The 8,470-nt window shown below is 42.9% G+C and overlaps 1 protein-coding gene across 1 annotated transcript; it reads left to right on the top strand.

Annotated features, from left to right (window-relative positions):
• The first annotated feature begins 316 nt into the window (after window positions 1-316).
• On the top strand, window positions 317-2,561 carry LOC104957378 (uncharacterized). Its single transcript, XM_010785003.1, has 4 exons — window positions 317-642; window positions 846-1,181; window positions 2,153-2,181; window positions 2,464-2,561. Exons 1-4 carry the CDS (start codon window positions 317-319, stop codon window positions 2,559-2,561), a joined length of 789 nt encoding a protein of 262 aa, XP_010783305.1.
• Window positions 2,562-8,470: the final 5,909 nt, after the last annotated feature.

Here is an 8,470-nt window from a genome sequence, read left to right as displayed (position 1 = left end):
GTAAATAAAATCCAAATACAGACAAAAGTTTTACATATGTATTTTTGATCCTCACATATTTGTTATCCGTTTAAAACCTCCAAACACCTGCAAACACAAACCGCTTTCTGTGCATGGATCGCTGTGCATTCGTGTGTGGGTTTTTTAAGACTCACGGTACGTCCACACAGCAGCTTTGAAAAAATCTTGAAAATCTTGGACGTGTCTGAGAGCTTGGGGATTTTTCGCGAGCAACGCGACCAACAACCAATCACATGAATGTCCCGCCCCCGACATACAAAGCAAAAAACCCCGGTTCTTCTCCACTATTGTCAAAATGGATGCCGGTTCTGTAGCAAGGGTAGCAAGAGTAGTAGGAGTAGTAGCAAGGGTGAATTTAGTGGATGCAATGTCTCGCTGGAGGCCATATAGTTTGCGTCGCTGTTGGGTACATCCAATACTCCGAAAACGTCTGCAACGGGGGGAATACCACGTTCTGGTCCAAGAGCTCCGTCTGGATGACCTGCTGTTTCAGCAGTACTTTAGGATGAGCAAACACGTGCTCGACGAGTTGCTCCGGAAAGTGGGTCCAGTGATTACAAAGGCGGACACCCATATGCGTTTGTCAATTGGACCCGCCGAGCGACTCGCCATCTGCCTACGGTACGTTTTGTGTATTTCTATTTCTTTAATATGACTCTGTATAGAAAGAAAGAGAATGCATGCCATGGATGAATGATGACTGAAGTCTTTGATTTAGTTAAGATGGATGACATTAATTTAGATAGCTAGGTAAACACAGTCTTGTGTGTGTATGTGGGGGTCTGACATATTTATTTTAATCATGTATATTGTTTTTTTCTCAGGTACCTGGTAACCGGTGATTCCTACAAGACCATAGCATTCAGCTATCGGGTCGGGCATTCAACAGTGGCTGTCATCGTCAGGGAGGTTGCGGGTGCCATCTGGACCGCCCTGGTGGAGGAGACCATGCCGGTACCACAGATGGAGGACTGGAGAGCCATCGCTGCTGGGTTCCAGGAGCGCTGGAACTTTCCGAATTGCGTTGGTGCCATTGATGGAAAGCACGTGGTGATCCAGGCTCCGGCAAATTCTGGGTCCCTGTACTTCAACTACAAGTCCACCCACTCCTTGGTACTGCTGGCTGTCGTGGATGCCCAAAAAAGACTAAAGAAATACTGGTCAGGAATAAATAGAAATGAGCCACTAAATTAATGGGCACATCCTTGGTCGCAGATACCATCAACCTCCACACGTGCTCGGTACACCACTTTGACCCATCGACAAAAGCGAACAACACACCAAAATAATAAAAAAAAAAAAAAATCAATGAAGCAAATATAGTCAATGAAACAACGATCAATGAAGCAACGATCGTTCAGTATTCTGTACATAGTAGATCGTCGTACCTTTAACATCGTATTATTATCGTGGTATCTTAATTAGAGTATTGTACATTTTTACAATTGTTTTGTATTTACAAGTAGTATCGGTAAGGGGACTGTGAATGGAGACGGTCGTAGTTAGTCTGATATAGACGTATGTAGATGTGCGGTGACAGTATTAAGAAGAGACGTGATAAGACATAAAGTGTGAAAGATGTCCAGAATACATACGTTTTTACGTAAAGTATCGTACAGATAAAGGGTACATTTAATGAGCGAAAGTAAAATTAACAATAGATGAACGTTAAATTAGACATAAATAATCACACATTTTGTAACACGAAAAAATATCTGAAAGAAAAAAAAATATATACGTGGTACTGTAGTTCAGTTTAAGATCATACACGTTGGATGGACCATCGTTATTTGGACAAGACTAAAAGATAAAAATAAGACTATTTCCACACTGGTACATTTTGGAAAATACGTTAACTGTCACTATTTCACTATCCAAATAGTAATTACCTCCTTATTAAAGCTTTTTAATTTCTGTAATTGATATAAGAAAGTAAAGTAAAATAATCTGCTTCACACGTCTTATCTTACGGCGTTCTGTGACTCCCCCCTGTTCATGTCCTTCCTCTTTGTTTTACTATTTCCTCCCCCTTTTCTTCGCCCACGTCCCGAAGCCCCCCTATGAATTCGGGACCGCAGAGCGCTGTCAGTACTCAAAAAATTTGGGTAAGTACAACTAGGCAACTCTGCAGGTCGTACACTGGGGCCGTTTGGGAAGGAGGTAGGTGGGACCACGGGATTCCTTACTGCTCGGTCCTTTCGGTCGGTCCACCGGGGGGGGGGGTTTTTTTTCAGGGTCGCTCGGTCAGGTCGGTCAGGTCGGTCAGTCGGTCGGTACAGGTACGGTCAGGTCGGTCAGGTCGGTCAGTAAGTCCGGTCAGATCGGTCCGTCGGTCGTCGTTAGTTCTGACGGCTCAGTCGGTCGCTTTGGTCGTCGTCTCCTCTGTCCTGTCCTCTCGCTCACAACGCTTGGCCCCTATTTCCTTTTCCCCTTACTCTACAGGAGAAAGTTGTTTCAAACGACAGAACGGCAGCCAGGATAAGACCGGTACGGTGGTGGTGGGGGTGGTCACCACCACCCCTCCTGCTCCTGGACAGTAAGAAGTTCTTCGATAACCCCCCCCGGGTGGTATCTTAACTAAAGTTCTGCTATCTCCAATTCTCATTCTAAACTGTCAAGTGTTTCCACAAAATCCCCGTCTGTTCTCCTTTATAACTAAATGACTATAGACTAGGTGTAATTTGACAAAATGTGAGTAAGTGTGGTGAGTGACTGTTGTAATGTTTTCTTTTATAAATTTCATACAAATAGGCCGATATGATCACCCAGAAGTGCAACCAAGTACACCAAACAGTCAACGTTGTAAGGGTGTCTTCCGAAAGTACATACACATCCCCAAAGTGGTTGATGGTTATAAATGATTCAGCTGTGCAAAAGTTTTATCGCAGGGCTGTATCAGCTGATCAGCAATGCAGTATTAATTTCTGTTGTCTTCTCTTCCAAATGTTGACATAAAAGATAACCTTGAGTATGTTCATTGTAATTTTGACGTAAAATATAAACACAATGTACCGACTCATTTATATAAGTTTGTTCATTGACCTGAAGTGGTTTAGCTGTCGTTTTTGAGAACAAATGTAATTTAGGTGCATTTAGGTCACGTGGGGTTGTCGCGTAAGCGCGTTGTGTAAAAAGCGACAGGGAGGTTGCATTGCGAGGTGAAAGGTATACAAAAACCAAGACTTGTGGTTTGCGTAGCTGTGACACTCCCTTCATCCGAACTGCGAAAGGCCCACTATGTAACAACGGACGTTCCCTTTTTTGGAGAGAGTGGAGCCCCACCACCTTATTCGTCCATCGAGGGGCTTTCGCCCCCTTCGCCACCGTGCAAAAGACGTTAGTGGTGAAGTCACCTAATAGGTAACACCCACTATACGACCACAGGCGACCGTCATTACGGGCCATCGAGTAGTGGGCGTAGTGACAACTGGGCACCAAAAGAACGACAAGCAAACGGAGACAAGTCACGACTGCGCCAGGCAACGGAGTGACCACGATCGTAATGACGATCACGATCGACAGGCAGTCGTCCACAAAGTAGAAGTCTACCAACGCGTATCGTCTACGTAAACAGAACTCGAAGTCATGTCGACATGTGTTACTGTGACAGTGACAACCTGCAAACAATGTAAAGAAGCAACTTCATGATCGGTATGTATTCTTACAGCCTGCACAAAACATACGTAAAACGTCGTGGTAGCAAATGGAAGGTAAAAAAAGTGCTGATCAACTTATCCCGATGTCGCGCTGATCACCACTCTCTCCATCAGCTGATCAGGTTGATCAGCTAATCAAACCACTTTGGGATCATACAAGCTATTATATTACACGGCAGAAGGACATTAACAAGTCCACTTTTGGAAAACATTAGTACCCACCAAATAGTGATTTTTGTCCTGACTTCTTTTTCCACAATCAGTATAGTATTATAGTTATAGTTCTTTGTACAAATAATACTTACAACTAAAATTACCAGTAAACCTTATAAACGAAAAATTTCTTTTATAACCACATCGAGAATTTTCTCGAAAACCAAAACATCCACTTGAGATGTAGGTGTAAAGACGACGTACCGTGAGCGTGGAGAGGAGTAACTTTTATCCCCTCGACTTCCAGAGGGTAGTCAACCTACCTAGAACGCACACCGCAACAACCTCGGGTAGGATGGGCCACGTAATGCGTCACCAAACTTCCTCACCTCGAAGAGGCACCTGAGACCGCTATCCACACGCACACAGAAAGGATCAGCAGAAGGACGCCTCCTTCAACACGTTGTGTGCCACCGGAAGTGTGGTTTGAGACAATGGAGGCCCGACGCACACTACTGTGCGGACTTGTAGAGGTGACCCTACTCTCCTACGGTTTCGGCGTGTAAGTTGGTAGTTTGGACCGTGCCGACTCACCGCCATCAACATGTAGGAGGAAGCGCACACTAGACCGCAGGTCCCTTACCTAGCGTCGTCCAACAGGTCGTCTTTTCGATTTAGAGGAATGTTTGTGTACCCCTTCTCGGTCGGCGAGAGATTGACACTTACTAGCCACAGCCCACCATCGACGTACTGCCGGTAGAAGACTCCGTGAGAGGTTTACGTCTTAAGGCGTCCGAGGTTGCAGCGACGAGGAAGTTCGGAGGTTGTAGTGATGGGANTGAATGAATCAAAGTGGGTCGTCACCGTCGATTTTCTCTTATGCTCCAACACACAGTTGCACAGGGTGCAGAATAGTTTCCCCCCACTTTTTGCCCGGTCTTTAGACCGGGCAAAAAGTGGGGGGAAACTATTCTGCACCCTGTGCAACTGTGTGTTGGAGCATAAGAGAAAATCGACGGTGACGACCCACTTTGATTCATTCAAACATTCGAAAATGCTTTCTGCTGCTGCGGACAAGAAAGCCAAACAACCCACGTTCACCGAGGCATCAACCTCCAAAACCCTTTCGAGGGCTACAAGAAACGAAGCTTTTACAATAAATAAACATTGAATGTGTTTAATTGAATAGTAAAGGGGTTTAACGTTAGTGGCAGGTTGTGTGTGAGAGAGAATAAATAAGACAGCCCAATATTTAAAAAAATTGTTGTTCTTTTTTCCCGCATATTTAGCAACTTCCCGCAATTTCACCGCATAAAAATACCTAAAAACCCCGCATGTTTAATCGCATAATCAAGGAATTTAGCCCGCGTTTTTCTGGAGGGTCTATAAAATGCTAACTCTTTTCCGGGTTTAGGACTCATTCCTGTACCACTGTATTAACTCATAATCAAGCATTGTCAAGTCAAAACCAACCCGTATTTTCCCATTATTTGTCCGCTTTGAATATTTATTTCAACAATGCAGATAGACAGTATTTAATCATGCTGTTATACTGATCATTTATAAGAAACAATTCAATTCAGCCTTGATTTTTATCAGGGTTCGAGTTATAATCTGAGCTTTATGGGGGTCTTTAAAACGCGTGTGCGCGCATGCAAGCACGCGCACACACAGCAGCAGCCCTCTACTTGCTACAAACTTAAATATGAAAAGGTTCAACTTCGCACACACCACATAACACATCATCTTGGCTTGCGCAGCAAGCTCACAGGCATAGATTGCGCAATAATGTATTGCGCTCCTTGGAAGTGCAGTGCAGGCATATTGTCATTCAAGAGAGAATACGATGCGTAGTTCTTTTGGAAAATATGTTTTTCTTTTAGCCAATTTCCCTCGTTAACGTAAATAATACTCATTACATTGACACATGCATTATTTGTGATTAAAATAATGGTTGTTGGTAATGTATTAGCGACCCCCACAGATGTAATATTTCACTGCGTCCGTGTGAGCTCAGCTCCCATTGGCTCCCACATAACTCGAAACCTGAGTAAAGCTAATGTTTATACAATGTCTGCTCTGTCTATGATAGAACGCTGACATTACATGTAATTTGTTAGACGCTTTTATCCCCTCCCACATAACTCGAACCCTGAGTAAAGCTAATATTTATACAATGTCTGCTCTGTCTATGATAGAACGCTGACATGTCATTTGTTAGACACTTTTATCCAAAGCGACTTACATACATTCAGTACTGTGGGCAATCCCCACAGGAGCAATTTGGGGTGAAGTGTCTTGCCCAGGGACACAACGACATGCTGACTGCAGTGGGACTCGAACTTGCTATCCCCTGATTCAAAGTCCAGCACTCTATCCACTTAGCCACAGACGCCCGACATTACTGTGATGGTTAAAAAATATACAAACAAGCCACTGTGGGTTTTCTCCTTCTATGGATCGTAAATAGACTAATAAATAGACTAATAGGGGGCACCATCATGAAACCAAGAAATGTAGAATACAATTCTATATAATTCCCCTTTATATTTAAATATTTGTTCTGCAGTGTATCAACTACAACATTTATGCTTTGTAAAATGTAAGTATTATTTGATTAACTGTAACATTATCAGACTACTAATGAGGCAGCAGAACAGTATGAGAACATCAGGGCAGCCAGCAGGACATATAACAATCAGTCTTTGATGACATCAGACATCTGTGCAGGCAGTAATGCCAAGCCTTCTCACTATAAACTCAGTCGTCTTTTCATCAGCGAGAAATACAAACAATGATTTGATTGTTATTGGACTCCTACAGGTTGCTCATGCTGTGCAAGCTGAAATGGTTTGGAAAAGTGAAAATACATTTATAGAGTGCTTTTAAGGTTACTTATCAAATTGTTCCCTAAGGAACACAGATTTGATTGCTAATAAAATACATAACTAATACATATCAGTAATAAAGGAAGTGTCAAATAATAGACAGCTTTGAACAGTGAGGAATAGCTATCCCCTGTGTGTGTCAGTGTGTGTGTGTGTGTGTGTGTGTGTGTGTGTGTGTGTGTGTGTGTGTGTGTGTGTGTGTGTGTGTGTGTGTGTCCTTTGTGCCGGATAAATCTATCCAATTGCTTGCCACTAAATGTGTGGGCTGATAAACTACGTGCATAGTGGCTGTCTGAAGTTATCAAACCTTTCATCCCTGATACCCCGTTCCGTCTCCCTGAGCTGTTGCACTGCTTAAGAAGTCTTAGCTACATGTGAACGTTAATCAAAACCAAGACATCTCCCCACAGTGCTGCTGCCGCCTTTCAGCACAATCTTAGCCTTGTTATTTACATTGTGCAGTTAAAAAAGAACCGTAACCACAGCTGTGTCTCTAGACCGCACACAAGGTAAAACAAAGTGAAGAACCACTAATGTCAAAAGGTAAATAACACAATTGTATAATGACACAATAGAGTCTCTTACCTTGCCTCTTTACATTTGTATCTGAATTTTAAGGAATGCCTTCAAGCAAACATGTATAGACATACAAAAAAGCAAACATTATGACTACTGTACTGAACAAACCAGCCAGAGGTTACAATGTGATGAGTTCATACAGTAGGGCATGAATGCATTCCACTCTTTTATTAAATTGGAGAAATATCAGAGAAGCCATTCGACATAGGGGTGTTATCCCTTTTTTACTGATTCATAAATCATTATTCAGTGTCCTCTTGTGCCAGCGTCTGTATTAATCATCATTGTCACTTCTTTCCAGCTACACTGAGCTGCACAGGGCTGATGTCTTTCCCACTGGTGTAGCAATGTTATCCCTCTGCCATAATTTAGTAATTTCGTGGAAAAAAGGACAAGAGACAAGCTTCTCCATATCGTACATCAGTGGGGTTCTTAAAAAAAAGAAAATGTAGTTAGTACAAAGAGAGGTCTCTTCCCGCTGTGACCAATAACAAACCAACTGATAGAAATAAATGGTATGTGGTTGTTTGTCTTTGTGTCACTGAACCTGATTGCTGCAAGCTAGGACTCCAGTGGGGAGGGAGGGTCATTTAGGAATGAAAATAAGATACCCAATGGAGTGTTTTAATGGAAAGAAAATGTCATTTTTTACGAGTGACTGCCTTCTTGTGGGAAAGTTTGATAATACAGGAAGAAGTACGATTAGGAATCGACTCTGTGTATACGTGTTTGCATGCTATCCTGTCACAGTGTGCATGTGGGGTGTGCACTGTATATTCAGTCATGCATGAAGTGCGTGAGTATGCATTCCTCCTGGGGAGAGTGCTTACTGCATCCATCGCAAGGTCACCTATGCATAGAGTTACTCTGATTTACACCAGCGCTCAATATGCATATTTCCTGATGATGCTGCAGTGCTGTGGGTGATGGTAGTGTGGTAGCTAAATCCATACTATCCCATTTCTAATTTCACAGTCCAGTCATGTGTGTCTCATGGATAAATAAGGAAAACATGTACGTGTATACAATATGACCCACATTTGTGTTGACTGCAGTCGCCAAGTTTGAAGCAGTTTACATCTCATTTGCATTTGCCACAAGCAAGCATGACAGATTTCCCATGCAGCGTTGCCCGAGTTGCACACTCGAGATTGCCACAGTTATAATTAGAAA

This window comes from Notothenia coriiceps, unplaced genomic scaffold, assembly GCF_000735185.1.
Source record: "Notothenia coriiceps isolate Sejong01 unplaced genomic scaffold, NC01 NC01_scaffold00026885, whole genome shotgun sequence".
In the NCBI taxonomy this organism is placed as follows: domain Eukaryota; kingdom Metazoa; phylum Chordata; class Actinopteri; order Perciformes; family Nototheniidae; genus Notothenia; species Notothenia coriiceps.
Note: the sequence above shows the minus strand (reverse complement) of the source record. Positions and strands in the feature narration are given on the sequence as shown.

Coding starts and splice junctions, on each gene's coding strand:
- LOC104957378 (XM_010785003.1), top strand. CDS start 317: ATGGATGCCGGTTCTGTAGCAAGGGTAGCAAGAGTAGTAGGAGTAGTA. Junction 643..845: donor CGACTCGCCATCTGCCTACG/GTACGTTTTGTG, acceptor TTTTTTTCTCAG/GTACCTGGTAACCGGTGATT. Junction 2,182..2,463: donor TGGGGCCGTTTGGGAAGGAG/GTAGGTGGGACC, acceptor CTTACTCTACAG/GAGAAAGTTGTTTCAAACGA.